Genomic DNA, 26,358 nt, shown 5'->3' on the forward strand with positions numbered 1-26,358 from the left:
AATGTGGGAAATGTTTTACATGGATATCGACTCTTAATAAACATCAGCGTGTCCTTTGTTCGGTTTTGACCCTTTGCTGTCTGACCTTGGATCTCTTACTGTCCATCCATCTGTCTAGCCCCTTTGCTCTGATTTGCTATATTCTTGGTATTCTGACTTCAGATGATGACTTTGCCTTTTTCTTTTCAGTTTAGTTTTCTATGTGCTCTCTTGGTATCTAACCCCGTAACTTTTAACTACCCTGCCTCACATTGTGTCCATGAGTGGTGACTAGCATCACATTACATCTGGCCTATACTTTTATCCCCACCAATAGATCCAGTTCATACACTTTGATCAGGTGGCGACTCTGACCCAGATGTTCTCGGATTTGGCCAGGGAATACCAGAAGCTAGGATCTTCACAGTCTCAGCTGCAAGGTCCGTTCTCTAGTACTATGAGTGCTTCCCAAAGCTCTCCGCTACCGACTGTACTGTTATGGTTTGGTCTCCTAAACTAGTTGTATGTGGAAAATCCAGGTCCACACCAGAATAATGTGATTTCTATTGTCTATGCGTTTTGAAGTACCATACTTCCTCATTTCCTACGCAGAACAAAAAACCATATGACAAGTGACAGAACACAGCCACATATACACACACTGCTGAATTTGAAAAATGATGGTGCCAAAAAAGAATACATCATATGTCAGAGTACATTTCGGGCAGTTTAACATTGTAAATAATTTAAGAAGAAATGATAAAAGGTTTCAATATATATAATTACGTATTGTTTATAACTGAAATTAAGAAAATAATAATAAAATACACATTTCCGGCGATATGTTTCATCTAAAAATAAATATAGCGTGATGTAAAAATATCGGTATGTTGCTCAGGCTAGAAGTCACAGGCTCAAAGTATTGGCATTGGTGTGAGTGATGTGATGATGGCGTACCACGGAGAAAAGTAAATGAAACAGAGAATTAAGCAAAAAAAAAAAAAAAAAAAGGGGTTTGGGATGTATAGAACCATAAATTTATTAAAAAGTGGATTATAGTGAATAAGTGTTTATCACATTGGAATGTTAGAATATCAATTATTAGATATCATATGGACATAAAAGACCTCTTTAACAACAATGTGTTAGGCGTTGGGTTCTTGCAGCGGTGCAACAGGAATCCAGAGCCTCACATTCTGCGGTCTCCCATTATCTGTCGACCGCAGAGGAGATTGTTCAACAGTCTCGGCGTCCCAGACACTCTGCCGAGACGTGCTCTGTGGGTCTGGCTATTGCTGCCACCTTTAGGTCAGCAATGGTAATACAGGCTGCTCAGCAGCAAATCGCTCCAGAGGCTAAGTCCCTCCATCGCTCTACTGGGCATGCTCATGAGACGATCTCCCATTGGAGATCCGGAGTCACATGCCCAGGTCCTTCTCGTGATCTGATTGGTCCATCTCAGGGATCTGAAGCTTCCGGAAGGTCCTGGCTATAAAAAGTTCGCATGGCTGCTCGGCCGTGCGCTAGTATAGTCTACTTGCTTACTGTGTGAATGATGATGGATGCATGAACCTGCGAATGACTCATCAAGATCTCCTCCCTCTGATATTACGAGTGTGTATAGGGACTTAGGTTTAGAGTCAGCGCCAGCCAGTGGCAAGCTGCACGCCACAATATCATCCTCCACAGTGCTAGCGTCTGCTACCGGGCATTGTCGATTAGCGGCAGTGTCTTTCGCCGCGCTGCAGTCTGCAGCTCCTCTTGGCGTCCGCAGTTGCGACGCCGCACGCACGGTAGGTCTAGACAGACTCTGACCCTCTGCCTAGGGCCCAGCTCCTGTGACTATATACCGTGCGTGCACTTCCCAGAGACCTGTGACGTTAACAGGCTCAGCCTTCTGTATTTAACACTTAGGCATCTCTGTGAATAAACAGATCGCTCAGCGCACCCGGGTGACGTTCAACCCGCGTGCGTTATACCGCTATATTGTACATCCGCCATTATCTAGCAGCAGTGTTAACACCTTCTGCACGGTGGACCCTGGGCGGCAAACGCACTTTACGTTATTTAATATTTAGCGCGTTCCGCCGTCCCTAACACAATGTGTAAGAGAAATAAGATACTAAAGGACTGACCATAGAAATCGCTAGAATAGCGTGGGAACAAATCTATGCGGCGCGGAAAGTCCCTCTGCTGAAATTTAATGAGCTCCGCATACTGGGATAAACCAGCTGCTAGAGAAAGCGGCTGGGTGAAATCGTGGCGTAACGTGGGAACATTTTTATACAAGCCTCCAGAGAAGCGGTGACAGAGAAATAACGAAGAGATCTTCAAGCAAAATAAGTGTCAAAACAAAAAATGAGGCGAGAGGGAGTTCAATTCCCACCCAAAATAACTAATTGAGGTAACCTGTTATTGTGCAAATATTAAGAGACTATACCATACACAAAATATAATTATTCAAAATATTTAAGAAATATGTCTCTGACAAAAATGGTGATTGATAAAAAATCAAGCATAACATGGAAAACCAGTCACTCAGCAAGATATTGGATAAGCGGTAGTTTCTTTACATGAGTAGTTTTTTCTAAAAAATAATTTTAATAAACACGTCCATGATCTCGTTTAGATCTCTAGTTTTTAGGGTGTTCAACCTGTAAATCCAAAAGATTTCTATTCAGATTTTGAATGCAATTTTGGGTCAACAATGGAACAAATTCAATAGTTCCAGATCATATTGTGATCTATATTACTCAGACTACAATGGCGGGATAGTCCATGGGGAACTAAACCTTTTCTTATATTCGATCTGTGAGAATTCAGTCTCTTGTGCAGAGGTTGTGCAACCCACGTACTGTTTGTCACATGGACATTCCATCCTATAAATGACAAAATTAGTTAAACAAGTGATATCTTGAATTGGAAATGTGGCATTTAAGCTCTTGGATGTTATGAACTTGGATCCATGGCAGAGGCAGTTTGTAGTACTGCACTTGGAAATGCCGCATGGTAGAGTATCCCTGGTCTGAAGTGTTATGAGATTTATCCTACTAAGTGCTGTAATTTTCTTAACTGTGGGAGCTATTCGGAAGGTGAGGGCTGGATTTTTTCAAAAATGCTCACCAAGAATAGGATCCTTCAATAATATATGCCAGTGTTCAACCAAAATTTTCCTTATTTCTTTGGTGTATTTTGTAAGTTGTGATGAGATCTATTCTGCTGACTGTTGTCCTTATGGGTTTCAAGCAAAGTTTTTTTTTTTTATTTATCATGTTTCTTGCTGTTGAGGAAAGCCAGTTTTAGGCTAGTTTCACATTAGCGTTTTTTTGCGCAGTGCATCGGGCGCATAAAAAACGCAAAGAAAAACGCAAAACAAAAGCGCGGTTTTTTAACGTCATGCGCACGCTGATGCGTCAAAAAAACGCAGCGTTGCTTGCGTTTTACATGCGTTTTTGCATGCGTTTGCGTTTTTTATGCACATGCGTTTTTAGGTGTGACATTTTTTCCATTGTCTAGAGAACATTCTAGACTTGTTTAACTCAAAAACGCACGTGAAAAAAACGCAAGCGTGTGCAACACCATGCGCACGCATGCGTTCCCATAGACTTCAATGTGTTGCTTTTGCGCATTCCGTGCGCATGCGTTTTTTTGCCGAGACAGGGCGCACGAAAAAATGCAACATGTTGCGTCTGGCGCGAAAGACAAAAAAACGCATGCGCACGAAAACGCAAATGTGCGCAAGACCATGCACACGTCATGTTAAACATAGGTGCGCATGCGCACGGGTGCGCACGATGCGCTGCGCACAAAAGCGCTAATGTGAAACCAGCCTAATAAGTTTGTTGGGGTATTTTTGATGATGAAATCTCTGAATCTCTGTTTTAAAATCTGGGCTTGTTCATTAAAATCAGGGTCTAGTGAACAGTTTTTCCTAATTCTTCTCAACTGATTCTGTGGAATATTGTTCAACCGTTGACTGGTCTTATAATGAATGTCACTTAACTTTTTATGAAAAAAATTTGTCTGAATTCGGTCATTCAAAACAAAAAGTGCAATGTCCAGAAAATCTAGAAACTGTGCATTAATGGAAGGAGAAAAGGAAAAAAAACAATTGCTGTTATTTCATCAAGTCATCCTAAATAAGGAAGAGATCATCAATATATCTTTTATATATGATGATATTGTTTTTAAAAATACTTCGGTGTATATATAGTTCTTCATAGATATCCATAAAAAAATTTTTGGACGTGGGTGTGACCTTTAACCAAATCGCAGTCCAACGTACTTGATATGTTTGGCCTTGAAAGGTGAAAAAATTGTTATTAAGAATAAAAGAGAGGTCATATATGAACTGTTTCTGGTATGAGGGAAGCCGATTGTAATTTTCATGGTATTTTTCAAAACTTAAAAGGCCAATATCCTGCACAATATTTAAATACAAAGAGGCTATATCAATGGTTTCAAAGATAAAAGACAGACTCTTTGTATCATGTGGATTAGATGGGTGGAGTCCCTAAGATAACTGGTTAGACTTAAGGCCCCGTTACACATAACGATGTCCCAGCGATGCCACAAACGATCCAACATGATGGGATAGCTGGGACATCGTTAGGCTGATCGCTGGTGAGCTGTCACAAGACAGCCCCTCCAGCGATCAGGACCAGCGACGCTGGATGCTGGTTTCTAATGTAAACATCGGGTATCCAGGAGCCGTGCGACTCCTGGATACCCGCTGTTTACAATAGAAACCAGTGCCAGCGTCGCTGATCGCTGGTCTCGCTGCCACGCAGCGATGCGCGCTGGTCAGCGAGAGACCAGCGATCGAGAAATGGCTCAGGCCAATTGAGCATGATCAGCGATACTCGGCAGGTGGGCCGGTCGCTGATCGCTGTGGCGTCACAAAATCAGCGATCTCACTAGCGCGATCGCTGTGTGTGATGGGGCCTTTAGGACCTGGGACTTCATAATCCTGGCTATATATTTTGAAAGATTGTATGTGAGGGATCCTATCCCTGATATAATAGGTCTCTGTCATGATATTATGAACATACTCATTCAAAGTACCCGTCTAGAAATTTCCATTGCTTTACTAGCACACCTAGCTCTTACCGTTGTGGCCAAAAGTATTGACACCCCTACAATTCTGTCAGATAATACTCAGTTTCTTCCTGAAAATGATTGCAAACACAAATTCTTTGGTATTATTATCTTCATTTAATTTGTCTTAAATGAAAAAACACAAAAGAGAATGAAGCAAACAGCAAAACATTGATCTTTTCACACAAAACTCCAAAAATGGGCCAGACAAAAGTATTGGCACCCCCAGACTAATACTTGGTTGCACAAACTTTAGCCAAAATAACTGCGACCAACCGCTTCCGGTAACCATCAATGAGTTTCTTACAATGCTCTGCTGGAATTTTAGACCATTCTTCTTTGGCAAACTGTTTCAGGTCCCTGATATTAGAAGGGTGCCTTCTCCAAACTGCCATTTTTAGATCTCTCCACTGGTGTTATATGGGATTCAGGTCTGGACTCATTGCTGGCCACCTTAGAAGTCTCCAGTGCTTTCTCTCAAACCATTTTCTAGTGCTTTTTGAAGTGTGTTTTGGGTCATTGTCCTGCTGGAAGACCCATGACCTCTGAGGGAGACCCCGCTTTCTCACACTGGGCCCTACATTATGCTGCAAAATTTGTTGGTAGTCTTCTGACTTCATAATGCTATGCACACGGTCAAGCAGTCCAGTGCCAGAGGCAGCAAAGCAACCCCAAAACATCAGGGAAGCTCCGCCATGTTTGACTGTAGGGACCGTGTTCTTTTCTTTGAATGCCTCTTTTTTTTCTCCTGTAAACTCTATGTTGATGCCTTTGCCCAAAAAGCTCTACTTTTGTCTCATCTGACCAGAGAACATTCTTCCAAAATGTTTTAGGCTCTTTCAAGTAAGTTTTGGCAGACTCCAGCCTGGCTTTTTTATGTCTCGGGGTAAGAAGTGGGGTCTTCCTGGGTCTCCTACCATACAGTCCCTTTTCATTCAGACGCCGACGGATAGTACGGGTTGACACTGTTGTACTCTCGGACTGCAGGGCAGCTTGAACTTGTTTGGATGTTAGTCGAGGTTCTTTATCCAACATCCGAACAATCTTGCGTTGAAATCTCTTGTCAATTTTTCTTTTCCGTCCACATCTAGGGAGGTTAGCCACAGTGCCATGGGCTTTAAACTTCTTGATGACACTGCGCACGGTAGACACAGGAACATTCAGGTCTTTGGAGATGGACTTGTAGCCTTGAGATTGCTCATGCTTCCTTACAATTTGGTTTCTCAAGTCCTCAGACAGTTCTTTGGTCTTCTTTCTTTTCTCCATGCTCAATGTGGTACACACAAGGGCACAGGACAGAGGTTTAGTCAACTTTAATCCATGTCAACTGGCTGCAAGTGTGATTTAGTTGTTGCCAACACCTGTTAGTTGCCACAGGTAAGTTACAGGTGCTGTTAATTACACAAATTAGAGAAGCATCACATGATTTTTTTGAACAGTGCCAATAGTTTTGTCCACCCTCTTTTTTATGTTTGGTGTGGAATTATATCCAATTTGGCTTTAGGACAATTCTTTTTGTGTTTTTTCATTTAAGACAAATTAAATGAAGATAATAATACCAAAGAATTTGTGTTTGCAATCATTTTCAGGAAGAAACTGAGTATTATCAGACAGAATCGCAGGGGTGTCAATACTTTTGGCCACAAGTGTGTGTGTGTGTGTGTGTGTGTGTGTGTGTGTGTGTATATATATATATATATATATATATATATATATATACACACATACATATACACACACACACACATATATATTCAATTCAATGCAATTCAAAGAAGCTTTATTGGCAGGACTAAATACATATTAGTTTTGCCAAAGCAAGTGTACAAAAGGGAATAGGGATAGGGACTGTAGGGATGTTGGGTAGGGGCTGTAGGAAAGGTGGATGGGGGCAGATCCAGGATGGGGCTATAGAAGTCCATAGCATAGGGAAGGTGGATGGGGGGATGGGGCAGATCCAGGGTGGGGCTATAGAAGTCCCTGGCATAAGGAAGGTGAATGGGGGGCATGGGGCAGATCCAGGGTGGGGCTATAGAAGTCCATGGCATAGGGAAGGTGGATGGGGGGATGGGGCATAACCAGGGTGGGGGCCATAGAAGTCCATGGCATATCATAGTTCTCTTTCTCGCAGTCTATGGCATTCGCTCACATACCGCGCTGCTATCTCCACTGCTCTCTCTTCTTCCCCCAGCAGGATATATGTTTTCTCTTCCTCCTTCATGGTGATGAAATCCGGGAAGAGATGTGACAGTCTCCTGAAGTGAGTGTCCCTCACTGCTGGGTATTTGGAGCAGTGTAGCAGGAAGTGGGTCTCATCCTCCAGGGCCTCCTGGTCACAGTGTTGGCACAGTCTTTCCTCCCAGGGCATGTAGCTCTGCCTGTGTCGGCCGGATTCGATGGCCAGACTGTGGGCACTGAGTCTATATCGGCTCAGGATCTTGCGGTCTCTGGGGTTTGGGAGCTTCTCCAGATATGGGGCCAGTCTGTAGTCTCTCTGTAGACTCCGGTACATGGTCAGTTTCTGTGAGCTGATGATGTCGTTCTTCCAGTCACTTACGTTCCTCTCCTGGCCTTCGTCTACCATCTTCCCGACTCTGGCTTTTTTGTCAGGTTGTTGTGATTGGTGTTCTGGTCAGGTTGGGTTTGGGTGAGCTGTTCCAAGGGTCCTGGTTTCTGTTTCCCCTACATGTGTCAGGGCTTTATGGTGATGGGAGCTTGGATTGCTCCTACGTAGGTGAGCCCGGAATGACAGTGCCCTCTTTAGAACCGTTAGGTGTAGAGGGAATCTGCCCAGCTCGGCCCGGCAAGCACTGTTGGAGGTGCTTGCAGAATTCCAGGTGGAATATTTCTGTTGGGCTTGAATCTCACCTTGACCAGTCTGGGTAGGTGTGAGGACCCCAGATTTCGCTGCCATACAGGAGGATTGGGGCGATGATAGAGTCGAAGATTTTTAACCAGACCCTCACTGGTGGTTTTAGATGGTAGAGTTTCCTTCTGATAGCATAGAAGGTTTTGCAGGCCTTGTCTTTCAGGGTCTCTATGGCTTGTTTGAAGCTCCCTGACCGGTGAATCCCTAGGCCAAGGTAGGTATATTTGTCCGTTCCTGTAAGGGCGCAATTTTTGAGGACAAATGAAGGGTGCTTGTCTGACTTTCTCTCTCTTCTGGAACACCATGATGTTAGTTTTCTTTAGGTTGACCGGTAGTGCCCAGGTGGAGCTGAATTTCTCTAAGATTTTCAGGTTGTCTTTGAGGCCTTTCTCGGTTGGTGATAGAAGCAGCAGGTCATCTGCATACAGCAGGAATTTCACCTGCGCATTGTGGAGGGTGAGACCTGGTGCTATGGAAGATTGCAGAACGGTAGCCAGCTCGTTGATGTAAATGTTGAAGAGCATTGGGCTTAGGCTGCAGCCTTGTCTGACTCCCCGGCTCTGCTGGAAATAGGCCGTTCTGCCGTTCACACTCACACTGCAGAGGTTCTCGGTGTAGGAGCTTTTGATAACATCGTAGGTCTTTCCTCCTATTCCGCTCTCCAGCAGTTTCAGGAATAAGCCTGGGTGCCACACCGAATCAAAGGCCTTTTTAAAGTCCACAAAACAGGCGTATATCTTCCCGTTCTTTGTACTGTGGACGTGGCTCTGAATGAGGCTGTGCAGGGTGTAGATGTGATCAGTGGTGCGGTGGTTTGGCATGAACCCTGCTTGGCTCTTGCTGAGGACGTTGTGCTCGGTGAGGAAACTGAGGATCCTCTTGTTCAGGATGCTGTTGAACAGTTTTCCCAGGTTGCTGCTGACACATATACCTCTGTAGTTGGCAGGGTCATACCTGTCCCCATTCTTGTGGATGGGAGTGATGAGGCCTTGGTTCCAGGTACGAGGGAAGTAGCCGGCACTTAGCACAATATTGAAGAGTTTAACCATTGCAGTCTGTATTTCTGGTGGGCTGTACTTCAGCATTTCTGGTAGGATTCCATCCAGGCGACCGGCTTTTCTACATCTTATGGAAGAGATTCTCTCTGCTACTTCCTGTGATGTAATAGGTGCATCCACGGGTTTTGGAAATTTTTTACTTTTTCCTCCATTGCTTTTAGTTTTGCCATTATGCTTTCCTGTTTTTGGCTTAGTTCTTCCTTTGGAATGTCTTTATAGAGGTCTCTGAAGTACTGGAGCCAGATGTTGCCATTTTGGATATGGATGTTGTTTTTCTTGTCTTTTGTGCCCATGTGGTTCCATAATTCCCAGAAGGAGTTGTCTTGGAGGGCATCTTGGAGTTGGTTAAGTTTGGTGGAGATGTAACTCTGCCTCTTCCTCCTGAGGATGGTTTTGTACTGCCTTTGTATGGTTTCATAGGCTTCTCTTAGACCCGGGTGGTTGGGGTCTCTGTGTTTCTTGTTTGAGGATGTTCTCAGGGTCTTCCGTACGGCTTTACATTCTCTGTCAAACCATCCGTTGATATGCTTTTCTTTTGGTCTCTTCTAGTTGACTTTTTTTTAGGTCGGACAGTCTGGCCATTGCATAGAATATATTGTTGAGGTCTTTTGCAGCTTGTCTCACTCCCTTTGGGTTAGGCTGGTACTCGTAGAAGTGGTGGAGCATCTGCTGTATTTCAGGTATGCTGGGAGCCTCTTTATACTTTAATGACAACATTTTGTGCCATTTATAGGATGGAGGCTGGGTGAAGAGGCCGCTCTGCTGTGGCTTTTGAGTGGATGGTTTCTCTGTAGATTTCAAGTACAGAAGTTGGCTGTGGTCTGACAGGTGTGTTTGTGGGGAGACTATGAAGGCGCTGATATTTGCCAGGCTCATATCTGTGATGGCATAATCTACTACACTTCTCCCTACATGGGAGTTTAGTGTACACCTCCCTAAGGAGTCTCCTTTGGTTCGTCCATTAAGAATATGAAGTCCTAAACTTCTGCATATGTTCAGGAGCTTTTTACCACTTTTGTTGACTGTACTGTCATAGCTGTTTCTCTCTGTGACTGCTGAGTCTTGGCCGTCATTCTCTGCTCCAAATATGTAGATGTTCCCATCCATGGTCAGGAAGTCGTTTTCTCTCCCTGTTCTTGCATTGAGGTCTCCAAAGATGAGAACTTTGCCCAGGCCTCTTTGTAAGATCTCGAAGCAGTCTGGATTGAAGTAGGGTGACTCTGGTGGTGATATATAGGTGGCACAGAGGTGGACATCAGACTGAGAGGTGAGGATGGAGCTGCTGATCCTGATCCATATGTGGCTGCCTCCTCTCTTCACCGGTTTGATGTACTGATGGAGCTCTTTATACCAGATCAGTATTATCCTGAGCTCCGGCCCTGTTTGATGTTTTTATTTTTCAGGGCAGGGACAGAAATTTCCCTGTATCCGATGGGCACCAGAGATTCGTTTTCGGCTCTGGTCCATGTTTCCAGGAGGATCTGAATGTCTATATTCCTCAGTCTTTGTATAAAGTCTAGGTAATTTGTTTTACATCCAAAGGCCGAGGTGTTGAGACCCTGAATATTCCAGCTGCTGATTGTAAGTGAAGTCATTTTTCTAAATATCTTGGGTGTATATACCTTGTAATGAGTATGGCTGTGTAGGACACACCGGATCTCTGACTGATTTATTAATGATGTTGGTTCCGTCACATTAGTTTCCTGCACACTGTGTTGAGCAGAGTCTTTATCTCCTCCATATCTCTGCTCTGGATGCCTCTGTTTTGCATGACTCTGTGAGGTCGGTGAACTCCTCCATGGTGGTCTCCTTCTCTGATGGTCCAATTTTGGGTGAGGGTGTATGTTTTCAGCTTCCTTTGTTATAATTGTTGTTTCTTTCCTTCTTATTGTCAGGGGTCTTTTCACAGGAATCTGGTTGGTGTTGGATCCAGGCCTAGGGTGGTCCCTGTTTAGTACAATGTCCTTCAGCTCTTTGGCCAGAAGGCTGACCCCTGATTTGTTCAGGTGCTTACTGTCATAGAGGTGATGGTGATTTATGGAGGGGTGTTGTGCCAGAATCACTCCTGGCACAGATTTCATTCTTGCTGTTAGGTCCGTATTGATGTTCTGGATGGTGTGGTTGGTTATATCCTTTCTTGGGAGCAGAGATGACATAATGATTTTGCTGTCAGGGAATTTTAGTTGTGCCATCTCTGCTAGTTGGGCCAGTTGTCCTGAGATCTGCTGGTGCTGGTCTGGCAGATTGTTTGTGCCGGTGTGTATAATGAACTGGTTTGGGTTGGAAAACCGTGGATTATTGATGACCGCTGTCACCTGCTCAATAGTTGCACAGTGGATTTTATTGACCCTTTTTCCTGGGAATAGCCACCTTGTATTCAGGTATTTCCCATTTGAGTCCATTATGAGGACGGTGTCAGGACTTTGTGATGTGGCTGGTGGGGGATGTGGCTGCTGATGGGGGTCTGTGCTGGAGATTATGCTGGTAGCAGGTTCTCTTCTCTCTTCTATGGGTCTTATTTCTGGCTCACTTTGATTAAACTCGGGTTCCTCCATATTGGGGTTGTTTGGCCTCTCAGCCTCCTGGCCAGTGGAGGTCATGTCCTCTGCACTCCTTGTTTCCATGGCCCCCTCCTGGCTCAGATGTCCAGGTGTTGGTGCTTTCAGCTCTTCTATCTCCTGTCTCAGCCTGACATTTTCTTTCTGCAGTTCACACATTGCGGCTCTTATTTCCTTATTTATATATATAAGCTGAAGAGCCCGGCGCTGCCCGGGCATAGTAACTAACTGTGGTTCGTTATAGCAAATTATAATTATCCTCCATCCCATAGGCCCGTGCCCATATACCTATCATACATATCCTCCATCCCATAGTCGAGTGCCCATATACCCATCACACAGCCTCCATCCCATAGTCCCATGCCCATATACCCATCATACATATCCTCCATCCCATAGTCGAGTGCCCATATACCCATCACACAGCCTCCATCCCATAGTCCCATGCCCATATACCCATCATACATATTCTCTATCCCATAGTCGAGTGCCCATATACCCATCACACATCCTTCATCTCATAGTCCCATGCCCATATACCCATCATACATATCCTCCATCCCATAGTCCAGTGCCCATATACCCATCACACATCCTCCATCCCATAGTCAACCATTATGACATCATAATGAGCGGCGGGGCTTGAAACCTATGATGACATCAGCATCGCCATGGCAACCATTATGACATCATAAGGAGGGGCGGGGCTTGATACACACACTTTTTTTCCCCATTATGTAGATAGGGGCCAAATTGCTTGGTGAATTGGAACGCGCGGGGTTAAAATTTCGCCTCACAACATAGCTTAGGACACTCTCGGGGTCCAGACATGTGACTGTGCCAAATTTTGTGGCTGTAGCTGCGACGGTGCGGATGCCAATCCCGGAAATACATACATACATACACACACACTTGAGCTTTATATATTAGATATATATACACACATATATATATATACTAGCTGAGGAGCCCGGCGCTGCCCGGGCATAGTAATTAACTGTGGTTAATTATAACAAATAATAATTATCCTCCATCCCATAGTCCAGTGCCCATATACCCATCATACATATCCACCATCCCATAGTCCCGTGCCCATATACCAATTATGACATCATCACCATGGCAACCGTTATGACATAACTGTCACCATTGCAACCTGTGACGAACAGCACGGCCAGTGCCACCAATACGTCATGATCCCACCACTGACACGGGTTTGTCAGTGGACAGAGGGACGCGACGCACTGCCGGCACACGGTTATCACAGGCACAGTGGGGGCTTATCTTAGTTATCCCACCACTGGCACCGTGTAACCAAAACACAGCAAGCTAATCTTGCTCTAACAATTTACCGCAGGGGGGGTATTTTGGATGCCCCACCACTGGTAACAACCTTCCAAGAACTGCGGGGATTTATGTATATCCCACTTTCTCAGTTCCACTTTGGAACTCGCAGCTCTCCGGCGCCCCCCTTACCCTTACGTCAGTCAGGGAACTGCACCTAGGATAATTAGTCGCCGGATGGGCTGCTTGTTGTGCGCGGGCAATTAGGCTGCTGCAGTAAGGGAATTATGAATGCTGTGGCCGCAGCCCCTCATTCAGCAATACAAGACCCCTCCAGACTGCCAACTAGCCTAACCAACCGCACACACCACGCTGCCACCAGCCATGCTTTACTTAATCAAAGAGTTAATTAAGAGGGTCCGTGGCAAACCCCCAAACTAGTAGCGATTATCTAACAAAAGGCGCATAGTTCGTTTCTTAGAGCATGGAGACAGAGCTAATAGATTTTTATCATTTATTCCCAAAATGTGGGCAGTAATTACATAGATAAAAGTTGCTATAAAGTTGAGACATTAAATATGTACAATACAAATATATGAAAACAACAAGGATTAAAAGGCAGATAGTAACACTTACATGTGCTTAGGTGGTATTAGGCAGACCATGTGGCTGGGGGATGGGCAGCTTAGCCAAACGTCCCCACTCATCTGGGGTTCTTGTCAGCACGGACTCTGCAGCTCCAAATGACTGGAATTTGGTAGGGAATACCTTATAGCCTACAGTCTGTGACCTCACGAAATGGGCGGTCTGGTGAGGTCCAACCCCCCTTCCTCTAAGTTATGATTTGGCTACAAAACTTAGAATATGTCTAAATGAGAAAAGACCGTACCAACACACATAGGGCATCATTGTTTGTGATTTACCGAATAGAATCCAATAACACCAAGCATGCCATAATTAAGACACTCCATTTGGGAACAATCCATATCTCAGTTTCTGGAGGGATTAGGATCATGAAAATTAGGGATTGGTAAGCTGGTTTCGTTGCCTACGCAGTGATATGGTTATTATATCTGAGATGTATGGTTTTTGCAATATGACTTGTTTTAATACTTCCCATATACTGGCATCCAGCCTCGTGGCCAGAACAAAAGAGATATTTCCCTTTTGCTGTGCAGGGGGGGAAGGAGGAGGAGAAGGCTTCAAGAGGAAATGCCCGGTATCAGGTTTCAGATGCAGGCAGAGAGCTGTACACACACAGCTGCTAAGGGGGGCAGAAGGAGGGGGCTGCAAAAGCTGACAGGCTACTTTCTCATAGAATGGAGGATTCTAGAAGATTACAGAAAACATCATACTTTATAGACATTTTACATTACACCTCCCCCTTTAGAGGGCGCTTCGGAGGCATTACCTGATGGTAATCGGCCATGCGCACTTCAGCGGGTTCACCCCGGCGGGAAAACCCATCAGCATTTCCATGTTCGCTGCCCTTTTTGTGTTGTACAGTAAAGTCGTACTGTTGCAGGGCAAGGCTCCAGTGGAGCAACCTTCCATTGGTTCCGGACACCATGTGCAACCAGCTCAGAGGGTTGTGATCGGTAACCACCATGAAGGTGCGCCCGTACAGGTAGGGCTGCAAACGTTGCAGTGCCCACACCATGGCCAGACATTCCTTCTCGAGTATGCCACTTCTCTCTGCAAAAGTTTCCGGCTCAGGTACAGCACGGGGTGCTCCTGGTTTACCAAGTCGACCTGGCTGAGCACAGCACCGAGGCCAAACTCGCTGGCGTCGGTCTGTACCAGAAACGAGCGACGGCTGTCGACTGCTCTCAACACTGGAGAGCTGCACAGGGCTGCTTTCAAAGCTTGGAAGGCCGCCTCACAGTCATCTGTCCAGTTGACTGGGGTAGCCTCTGCTTGGTGAGGTCAGTCAAGGTTTTTGCCAGGGCGCTATAGTCCTGCACGAACCGCCTATAGTACCCTGCAGTGCCCAAGAAGGACTTCACCTGTTTCTTGGTCCTGGAGGTGGGCCAGGACGCGATTGTGTACACCTTTTCTGGCTCCGGACTCAAGGAACCCCCGCCTACCCGGTGCCCCAGGTAGTGGACCTCGCTCATGCCCATCTGGCACTTTCCCAACTTGATAGTCAGGCCTGCCTGCTGAAGACGCTTGAGCACATCCTGGAGGTGCTGAAGGTGTTCCTCCCAGGTGGAACTGAAGATGGCGATGTAGTCCAAGTACGCCACCGTGTACTCCTCCAGTCCCCGAAGCAGGTAGTTGACCATCCACTGGAAAGTGGCAGGGGCATTTTTCATGCCGAAGGGCATGACCGTGGACTCATACAGTCCAAAAGGGGTGATAAAGGCGGATTTCTCCTGCGCCTCAAGGGAATCTGCCAGTATTCCCGACTCAAATCCATGATGGATATGTTTGCCAACCACTCAAGCAGATCCTCGATGCGCGGCATCGGGTGTGCATCAGAGGTTGTGATGGCGTTGAGCCCCCTGTAGTCCATGCAGAACCGGGTGGTTCAATCCTTTTAAGGCACGAGGACGACAGGCGAGGCCCACACGCTTTTTGACCGTCGAATCACCCCCAGCCTTAACATCTCATCGATCTCTTCACACATGACCTGTTGCACCTCCTCAGAGATCCGATAAGGTGTTCGCCGTAGTGGGGCATGATAAACGGTGTCCACCTCATGAACTGCTAACTCCGTCCTCCCAGGTCGGTTGGTGAACACGGCCTGGAAGGGTTCCAGGGTTTCCACCAACTGCTACCGCTGGGATACGGTTAGCAAACCACTTATCTCCATGTCCTCAATGGTCCCATTGGCCTTGGCTTCCTCACCTTCCTCAGGCAGGTTGCAGACCGGCAGGACGCAAGCTTCACGTTCGTAGTACACCTTCAGCATGTTGACGTGAAAGGCCTTGCGCCTACCCCGAGCATGGTCAAGCGTGACCATGTAGGTGACCGGGTTGAGCTGTTGGTGGATGACGTATGGGCCTTCCCAGGCTGCCTGAAGCTTATCCGTTGGTACGGGGACCAGCACCCACACCTTTTGACCCACCTGGTAGGACCACTTCCGGGCGTTCTGGTCGTACCAGTGCTTCTGGTCAGCCTGAGCCTGCGTCATGTTGTCATGCACCAACTGCGTCAAGGTCTGCATCTTGTCACGGAAGTGCATGACATAATCCACAATGGACACTTCTGTGGGGTTTGGCTCCTCTTCCCAGGATTCTCTTATCAACCCAAGGGGTCACCAGACTCGCCTGCCATACAGGAGCTCGAAGGGGGAGAACCCCGTCGAGGCCTGCGGAACTTCTCTGTAAGCGAACAGCAGGTGTGGGAGGTACCGCTCCCAGTCACGCCCTTGGGTCTCAACCAGCATGCGGAGCATCTGTTTGAGGGTACTGTTGAAGCATTCACACAAACCATTAGTGTGTGGGTGATACGCACTCGATACCAGGTGCTTCACCTGCATTTTCTCACAGAGAGCCTCCATTAGGCGAGACATGAATTGGGTCCCTTGATCGGTAAGCATCTCCCTGGGAAATCCTACCCTTGAAAAGATGGTCACCAGTGCGTCAGCCACCTTATCTGCCCTGGTTGAAGACAGAGCTACTGCCTCTGGGTACCGGGTAGCGTAGTCTACCACGGTGAGAATGTATTGCTTTCCGGAGCTGCTGGGGACGGCCAGCGGGCCTGCAATGTCCACCGCGATTCTCTGGAAAGGCTCCTCTATCACCGGCAAAGGAATAAGGGCAGCCTTAAGAGCCGGCCCCGCCTTACCCACTTTTTGACAGGTGTGACAGGAGCGGCAGTATTTTGCTACATCTGTCTCCTTCTTGGGCCAATAGAAGTGTTGAGACAGCCGTGCCTTTGTTTTGCTGATCCCCAAGTGTCCAGCGAGTGGAATCTCATGGGCAATCCGCAACAACTCAGTTCTGAACTGTAGGGGGATGACCAGCTGTCTTTCCCTCAACCACTCCTTTTGGGAATCTCCGGGTACTGTCTCCTGGTACAACCTTCCTCGTTCCCAGAACACCCTCTCCTTATCAGACTCGGAGGTGGGCGTCTCGGCGAGGTGTTTCAATTTTTCCAGGCTTGCATCTGAGTGCAGAGCAGCCTGGAACTCCTTGCTGGAGGCTGCCAGAAGTGACGTCAGGGTCCCTACCTTACTGGGACCCTCTGGAACCTGCCCTGGGTTCACCTCTGGTTCAGTCTCTCCTGTAGCAGAAGAGGGTCCAGAAGACAGGGCGCTACCTGCTATCTGGGCACTCTGGCTGCGTGTGACAGCTGCTATGTATGCTGTCTCCCCAGGGATTTCTACAGACCCACCAATCAGTGCTGCTATGGGCTCTACATCCCCATCCACCCCCAACACTTCAGGAGCAGTGCTACTTATGGGCCAGTTACCTTCCTCAGTGGCACTGGTCAGCTGCATGGCATTGCCTTCCTCATGGTCCCCGTGCACCTCCCCATTTCCTTGACTACCGTTGCTTGCTCCTGCCAGGGGTTCCTCAGCCGTCTCACTCCGCAGAGTGACGGGACTGAGCACTTCGGTACCTGTGGACACATCTACCATTTCAAAGAAATGGTTAACAGGTTCAGTCGGCACAGATACATCATCATCATCATTCCTAGGAAAAGAATGGTTATCAGATTTCGTTGGTACATTTACATCACCAACAGCATCATTCCTGGGGAGAGAATGGTTGTTAGTTGCATCATTACTCATCAAGGCATTAGCAGGTAACACATTCAGTTTCCCATCATCATCATCAGGGTTAGCGTTACCCTTATTATCAAATTGGGGAGGGGTGTCAGGGACATAGTAGGCAACCATCCTCCCCAAGTCATTTCCCAATAAAACATCAGTGGGCAGGTTTTCGGACACTCCCATTTCCCTCACCCCGCTCCCAGGACCCCAATCAAGGAATACCCGGGCCACTGGCAAGGGACAGCGGGTACCCCTGATCCCGGTGACAATCAGGGTTTTCCCCTCAACAAACTCTTCAGGGGTCGCCAGTCCAGGACGGATGAGGGTTCGTTCAGCCTCGCTGTCCTTGAGGCCTGTAGCATGACGGGCCCCCACGTGGACGGGTTGAATGTCATCAATCCTCCCAACCACACCTCCCACCAAAAGAACAGAGGCGTTGGGCCCAGAGGCCTTGGCTGGGGGGTTCTTCGGCTTTTCCGGACAGGTGTGACGGAGGTGACCAGTCCGATTGCAGTTGAAACACTGGCGACTGTCAGTAGGCCTGGTGTTGGCAACAGGGACAGGGCCTCCGGAGTGATGGCTAGCTGGGGCACTGGGGTTGGTTGCAGGCTTACCCCCTCTCCAGCTGGTGGTGACTGGCCTCCGCGTCTCTGGCTTCCTGTTGGCCTCATAGTTGTCGGCGATCTACGCCGCTTTGTCCGCATTCGTTGGTTTGCAGTCCAGGATGAACTGTCGGACCTCAGCTGGGCAGAGATGCAGGAACTGGTCTTTGATCATCAGGTCCCGTAGCAGCTCAAAGGTGTTCACTGACAGTCCATGGATCCACTGGTCAAAGTGGGTCCTGAGTCCTTGCACCACATCACTATAGCTATCGCGTGGGCCACGTTGGAGTTTCCGGAACTTCTTCCGGTATCTCAGGTGTCAGTCGGTATTTGGCAATCAGGGCCTGCTTTATGGCATCATAGTCGTCATCGTCTTCTGGCGGAAGAGAAGCAAACGCCTCCAGAGCTTTGCCTTTTAGCCCTGGGGTCAAGTACCTTGCCCATTGGTCTCTAGGCAGCTGGTACTGTCTGCAGGCTTTCTCAAAGGCTCGCAGAAACGTGTCCAAGTCCCCGTCCTTTTCCATCACGGGAAAATGCTCTGGCCGGGGTTTAGGACTCTGGACGCTGCTGGGCTCACTGCTTCGGGCTGTGGGGGCATTCCCCCTTGTCGGAGCATCTCCAGTTCATGGGCTCTCGAGCTTCGGCTTGGCGCTCAGCTCTCTCAGCCTGAGCTTGGGCCTCCCGCTCGGCTCGCTACTCCGCTCTCACCCGAGCTTCCTGGATCAGCTGTAGGCACCTGTCCGTGTCGTCATCGGAGATCTGCTGCAGGGCCATTTGCAGATAGGGGTCCACCCCGCTCTGGTTGAATGTTGGGCCAGTGCTCATGAGTTGAGCCTCTGCTGCAGCCCCATTGTCACGTGGGCCAGCTTCTGCGCCCGCTGGGCTCTGGTCGTTGTCCAGCTGCACCAGAGCCGCGATCAGTTGGGGTCTGGTTTTGTTTGTAACCTCGGTACGTGCATACTCCAGCAAGTTTCCTTTTTCTGCTGTTTGTACCAGGGTTCTCCTTTTGCCGCCATGGTTGCCAAATAAAAGATAGAAAAGAAAAATGAAGAAAAAGGGAGGGAATACTTGCAAGTACACAAAAATGTCTCAGGACTAGTAACCACTGAATCTATTCTCCAAAACCTATGATGCAGGATTCCCGCACGAACCGTGCAGGTTTTTAGTGAGCAGGATGATTGCTCAAACCAATTCACTAATGCTCTATGAATATCCCACCACTCTGCCACCAATATGTCACAATCCCACCACTGACACGGATATGTCAGCAGACAGAGGGATGCGACGCACTACCGGCACACGGCTATCTCAGGCACAGTGGGGGCTTATCTTAGTTATCCTGCCACTGGTACCATGTGACAAAAATATACAGCAAGCTAATCTTGGGCTAACATTTTACTGCAGGGGGGTATTTTGGATGCCCCACCACTGCTAACAACCTTCCAAGAACTGCAGGGATTTATGTATATCCCACTTTCTCAGTTCCACTTTGGAACTCGCAGCTCTCCGGCGCCCCCCCTTACCCTCAGGTCAGGGAACTGCACCTAGGATAATTAGTCGCCGGATGGGCTGCTTGTTGTGCACGGGCAATTAGACTACTGCAGTAAGGGAATTATCAATGCTGTGGCCGCAGCCCCTCATCCAGCAATATAAGACCCTTCCAGACTGCCAACCAGCCTAACCAACCGCACACACCACCAGCCACGCTTTACTTAGTCAAAGAGTTAATTAAGAGGGTCCGTGGCAAACCCCCAAATTAGTAGCAATTATCTAACAAAAGGCGCATAGTTCGTTTCTTAGAGCATGGAGACAGAGCTAATAGATTTTTATCATTTATTCCCAAAATGTGGGCAGTAATTACATAGATAAAAGTTGCTGTAAAGTTGAGACATTAAGTATGTACAATGCAATATAAAACAAAAGGATTAAAAAAACACAGATTAACACTTACATTTGCTTAGTTGGTATTAGGCATCCCATGTGGCTCGGGGGATAACTATAAACGAGAAAAGCCCGTACCAACACACATAGGGCATCATTGTTTGTGATTTATTGAATCCAATAAGCCAATACCAAATATGCCATAATTAAGGCATTCCATTTGGGAGCAATCCATATCTCAATTTCTGAAGGTCCGAGAAATTCGCAAGTGCTACGGTAGCGAAGCCGGGTCCACTCAGATCACAGAAATGTGATTATTATATCACTGCGATGTATGAATTTTGCAATATGACTTGTTCTAATACTTCCCATATACTTGCATCCCGCCTCGTGGCCAGAACAAAGGGATCTTTTCCCTTTAGCTGTGCGGGGGGGGGGGAGAAGACGGCTTCGAGAGGAGATGCCCGGTATCAGGTTTCAGATGCAGGCAGAGAGCACACACACAGACAGCTGCTAAGGGGGGGCAAAAGGAGGGGGCTGCAAAAGCTGACCGGCTACTTTCTCATAGAATGGAGGATTCTAGAAGATTACAGGAAACATCATACTTTATAGACATTTTACATTACAGTGGGCAATAATTACATAGATAGAAGTTGCTATAAAGTTGAGACATTAAATATGTACAATGCAAGTATGAAACAACATGGATGAAGAGACAGAAAGTACACTTACATGTGCTTAGTTGGTATTAGGCATCCCATGTGGGGAAAGAAGGCGGAGCCACACATCTCCACTCATCTGGGGTTCTTGTCAGCATAGACTCTGAAGCTCCAACTGAGCTCAATGTCCCCTCGCATCCCTTATGGTCTTGGCTGTGTGACCTCAGCAAAAGGGTCCGGTTAAGGAGGTTCCAACCCTTACTCTCTAAGTTGAAATTTTACTAAAAACTTAGCTCGTATAAACTCACAAAGGGTGTCATTGTTTGTGGTTTATCGAACCTAACAAGACAACATCAAATATGCACTAGATAGGACACCCCATTTGGGAGCAATCCATATCTCAGTTTCTGGAGGTCCAAGAACTTCGCAAGAGCCTTCGTAGTGAAGCAGGGTCCACTCCGATAACAGAAATGTCCGTTTCATTTTTCTGTCACGGCCGGAACTTCTCTTAATATTTCTCATAGTTTTACTCAGCCGCATGGTTGAGAACAATAGGGGGAATCTTCTTCCTGGCTGAGCAGGGGGGGGAAGGAGAGAGAGGATTTCTCACTTAAGTTTCAGGTTTCACAGAACTGCACGCAGGCAGACACTGGTGTGTGTGTTGTGGGGGAAGAGGGGGTGTTGCAGCTACATGACAGGTTGGTCTCCTCAGTGTGTAGCAATGGGAGATTCTAGAAAGTTCTGCAAAATCATGCCTTACAGTACATTTTACATTACAATCCCGCCCCCCCACCACATCACGATACAATCCCGCCCCCCACATTAACACACATAATCCCGCCCCCACCACATTACTGCTCATAATCCCGCCCCACCACATTACCACACATAATCCCGCCCCCCACCACATAACCACACATAACCCCCGCCCCACCACATTAACGCACATAATCCCGCCCCCGCCACATTACCGCTCATAATCCCGCCCCCTGCCACATTACCACACATAATCCCGCCCCCCCACATAACCACACGAGGCTCCGTCCCCACACATTGCCACACGAGGCTCCGTTCCCCCACATTGCCACACGAGGCTCCGTTCCCACGCATTACCACACGAGGCTCCGTCCCCACACATTACCACACGAGGCTGCGTCCCCACACATTACCACACAAGGCTCCGTCCCCACACGAGGCTGCGTCCCCACACATTACCACATGAGGCTGCGTCCCCACACATTACCACACAAGGCTTCGTCCCCACACATTACCACACGAGGCTGCGTCCCCACACATTACCACACGAGGCTCCGTCCCCACACATTGCCACATGAGGCTCGGTTCCCCCACATTGCCACACGAGGCTCCGTTCCCACGCATTACCACACGAGGCTCCGTCCCCACACATTACCACACGAGGCTGCGTCCCCACACATTACCACACAAGGCTCCGTCCCCACACGAGGCTGCGTCCCCACACATTACCACATGAGGCTGCGTCCCCACACATTACCACACAAGGCTTCGTCCCCACACATTACCACACGAGGCTGCGTCCCCACACATTACCACAAGAGGCTCCGTCCCCACACATTACCACACGAGGCTCCGTCCCCACACATTACCACACGAGGCTCCGTCCCCACACATTACCACACGAGGCTCCGTCCCCACACATTACCACACGAGGCTCCGTCCCCACACATTACCACACGAGGCTCAGTCCCCACACATTACCACACGAGGCTCCGTTCCCCCACATTACCTCACGAGGCTCCGTTCCCCCACATTACCACATTTTGTTTCGTTATGAAATTTGTTTAGATGCTGGAAAGAATAAAAAACGCACATCTTACTGAATCCAGTTTGTTTTTGACTTTACACTGTGAATAAAATGTATCATTAGTATTATTCAGATTTTTAATGATTATTATTGTTATTAACTTAATTTTAATTTAATTTACCACCTGCGTAAGTGCTATTGAATGTTGTCATTATTTACTTTAGTTTAATCACCAGCAGCGTTAATTAGATAGCAATGAGCGTGCCGAGCGTTAGCTGGCTGGAAACAACTAGTGTATGTATATATATATATATACACACGCACATATATATATCTAATATATAAAGCTCCTGTGCCCATATACCCGACATACATATCCTTCATCCCACAGTTCCGTGCCCATATACCCATCATACATATCCGCCATCCCATAGTCCAGTGCCCATATACCCATCACACTTCCTCCATCCCATAGTCAACCATTATGACATCATACTGAGCGGCGGGGCTTGCAATCTATGATGACATCAGCGTCGACATGGCAACCATTATGACATCATAATGAGGGGCGGGGCTTGATGATTGGCATCCGCACTGTGGCAGCTACAGCCACAAAATTTGGCACAGTCTCACGTCTGGACGCCGAGAGTGTCCTAGGCTATGTTGTGAGGCGAAATTTTAACCCCGCACGTTCCAATTCACCAAACAATTTTGCCCCTATCTACATAATGGGGAAAAAGTGTGTATCATGCCCTGCCCCTCATTATGTCATCATAGGTTGCAAGCGCCGTCGTATGAAGTATGAAACAACATGGATGAAGAGACAGAAAGTACACTTACATGTGCTTAGTTGGTATTAGGCATCCCATGTGGGGAAAGAAGGCGGAGCCACACATCTCCACTCATCTGGGGTTCTTGTCAGTAGACTCTGAAGCTCCAACTGAGCTCAATGTCCCCTCGCATCCCTTATGGTCTTGGCTGTGTGACCTCAGCAAAAGGGTCCGGTTAAGGAGGTTCCAACCCTTACTCTCTAAGTTGAAATTTTACTAAAAACTTAGCTCGTATAAACTCACAAAGGGTGTCATTGTTTGTGGTTTATCGAACCTAACAAGACAACATCAAATATGCACTAGATAGGACACCCCATTTGGGAGCAATCCATATCTCAGTTTCTGGAGGTCCAAGAACTTCGCAAGAGCCTTCGTAGTGAAGCAGGGTCCACTCCGATCACAGAAATGTCAGTTTCATTTTTCTGTCACGGCCGGAACTTCTCTTAATATTTCTCATAGTTTTACTCAGCCGCATGGTTGAGAACAATAGGGGGAATCTTCTTCCTGGCTGAGCAGGGGGGGAAGGAGAGAGAGGATTTCTCACTTAAGTTTCAGGTTTCACAGAACTGCACGCAGGCAGACACTGGTGTGTGTGTTGTGGGGGAAGAGGGGGTGTTGCAGCTACATGACAGGTTGGTCTCCACAGTGTGTAGCAATGGGAGATTCTAGAAAGTTCTGCAAAATCATGCCTTACAGTACATTTTACATTACAATCCCGCCCCCCCACCACATTACTACACATAATCCCACCCCTCCACCACATCACCATACAATCCCGCCCCCCACATTAATACACATAATCCCACCACATTACTGCTCATAATCCTGCCCCCCACCACATAACCACACAACCCCCGCCCCCACCACATTAACGCACATAATCCCGCCCTCTGACACATTACCACACATAATCCCGCCCCCCACATAACCACACGAGGCTCCGTCCCCACACATTGCCACACGAGGCTCCGTTCCCCCACATTGCCTTACGAGGCTCCGTTCCCACGCATTACCACACGAGGCTCCGTCCCCACACATTACCACACGAGGCTGCGTCCCCACACATTACCACACAAGGCTCAGTCCCCACACGAGGCTGCGTCCCCACACATTACCACATGAGGCTGCGTCCCCACACATTACCACACGAGGCTGCGTCCCCACACATTACCACACGAGGCTCCGTCCCCACACATTACCACATGAGGCTCCGTCCCCACACATTACCACACGAGGCTCCGTCCCCACTCATTACCACACGAGGCTGCGTCTCCACACATTACCACACGAGGCTCCGTCCCCACACATTACCACACGAGGCTCCGTCCCCACACATTACCACACGAGGCTCCGTCCCCACACATTACCACACGAGGCTCCGTCCCCACACATTACCACATGAGGCTCCGTTGCCCCACATTACCACATTTTGTTTCGTTATGAAATTTGTTTAGATGCTGGAAAGAATAAAAAATGCACATCTTACTGAATCCAGTTTGTTTTTGACTTTACACTGAGTAAAATGTATCATTAGTATTATTCAGATTTTTAATGATTATTGTTATTAACTTAATTTTAATTTAATTTACCACCTGCGTAAGCGCTATTGAATGTTGTCATTATTTACTTTAGTTTAATCACCAGCAGCGTTAATTAGATAGCAATGAGCGTGCCGAGCGTTAGCTGGCTGGAAACAACTAGTGTATATATATATATATATATATATATATATATATATATATATATATATATATATATATATATACACACACACACGCACATATATATATCTAATATATAAAGCTCCTGTGCCCATATACCCGTCATACATATCCTCCATCTCATAGTCCCGTGCCCATATACCCATCACACATCCTCCATCCCATAGTCCCGTGCCCATATACCAGTCATACATATCCGCCATCCCATAGTCCAGTGCCCATATACCCATCACACTTCCTCCATCCCATAGTCAACCATTATGACATCATACTGAGCGGCGGGGCTTGCAATCTATGATGACATCAGCGTCGCCATAGCAACCATTATGACATCATAATGAGGGACGGGGCTTGATGATTGGCATCCGCACTGTGGCAGCTACAGCCACAAAATTTGGCACAGTCTCACGTCTGGACGCCGAGAGTGTCCTAGGCTATGTTGTGAGGCGAAATTTTAACCCCGCATGTTCCAATTCACCAAACAATTTTGCCCCTATCTACATAATGGGGAAAAAGTGTGTATCATGCCCTGCCCCTCATTATGTCATCATAGGTTGCAAGCGCCGTCGCTCATTATGATGTCATAATGGTTGACTATGGGATGGAGGATGTGTGATGGGTATATGGGCACTGGACTATGGGATGGAGGATATGTATGATGGGTATATGGGCACGGGACTATGGGATGGAGGATGTGTGATGGGTATATGGGCACGGGACTATGGGATGGAGGATGTGTGATGGGTATATGGGCACTGGACTAAGGGATGGAGGATATGTATGACAGGTATATGGGCACGGGACTATGGGATGGAGGATATGTATGATGGGTATATGGGCATGGGACTATGAGATGAAGGATGTGTGATGGGTATATGGGCACTCGACTATGGGATGGCGAATATGATGGGTATATGGGCATGGGATTATGGGATAGAGGATGTTTGATGGGTATATGGGAATGGGACTATGGGATGGAGGATGTGTGATGGGTATATGGGCACTCGACTATGGGATGGAGGATATGTATGATGGGTATATGGGCACGGGCCTATGGGATCGCGGATATGTATGATGGGTATATGGGCACGGGACTATGGGATGGAGGATAATTATAATTTGCTATAACTAATCACAGTTAGTTACAATGCCCAGGCAGCACCAGGCTCTTCAGCTAATATATATATATATATATATATATATATATATATATATATATATATATATATATATACACACACACACATACACACACACACTGTATATATAGACTATATTACATATAAAATATATATTTTGTGTATTTATACTTAC

At 47.2% G+C, this 26,358-nt stretch overlaps 2 protein-coding genes across 2 annotated transcripts in view; one reads left to right on the forward strand and one right to left on the reverse strand.

The window, feature by feature from the left end:
* Positions 1 to 818, forward strand: part of LOC141047296 (uncharacterized) — a 206,374-nt gene extending 205,556 nt beyond the window's left edge. The window contains 1 exon segment of the mRNA XM_073542349.1: positions 1 to 818. Within this exon segment, the coding sequence (XP_073398450.1) occupies positions 1 to 69 (69 nt within the window). The 3' untranslated portion in view covers positions 70 to 818.
* Positions 1 to 26,358, reverse strand: part of LOC141047339 (uncharacterized) — a 944,519-nt gene that overhangs the window by 886,029 nt on the left and 32,132 nt on the right.

This window comes from Dendrobates tinctorius, unplaced genomic scaffold (assembly GCF_039654945.1).
Source record: "Dendrobates tinctorius isolate UK_male_01 unplaced genomic scaffold, ASM3965494v1 ptg000126l, whole genome shotgun sequence".
Classification (NCBI taxonomy): domain Eukaryota; kingdom Metazoa; phylum Chordata; class Amphibia; order Anura; family Dendrobatidae; genus Dendrobates; species Dendrobates tinctorius.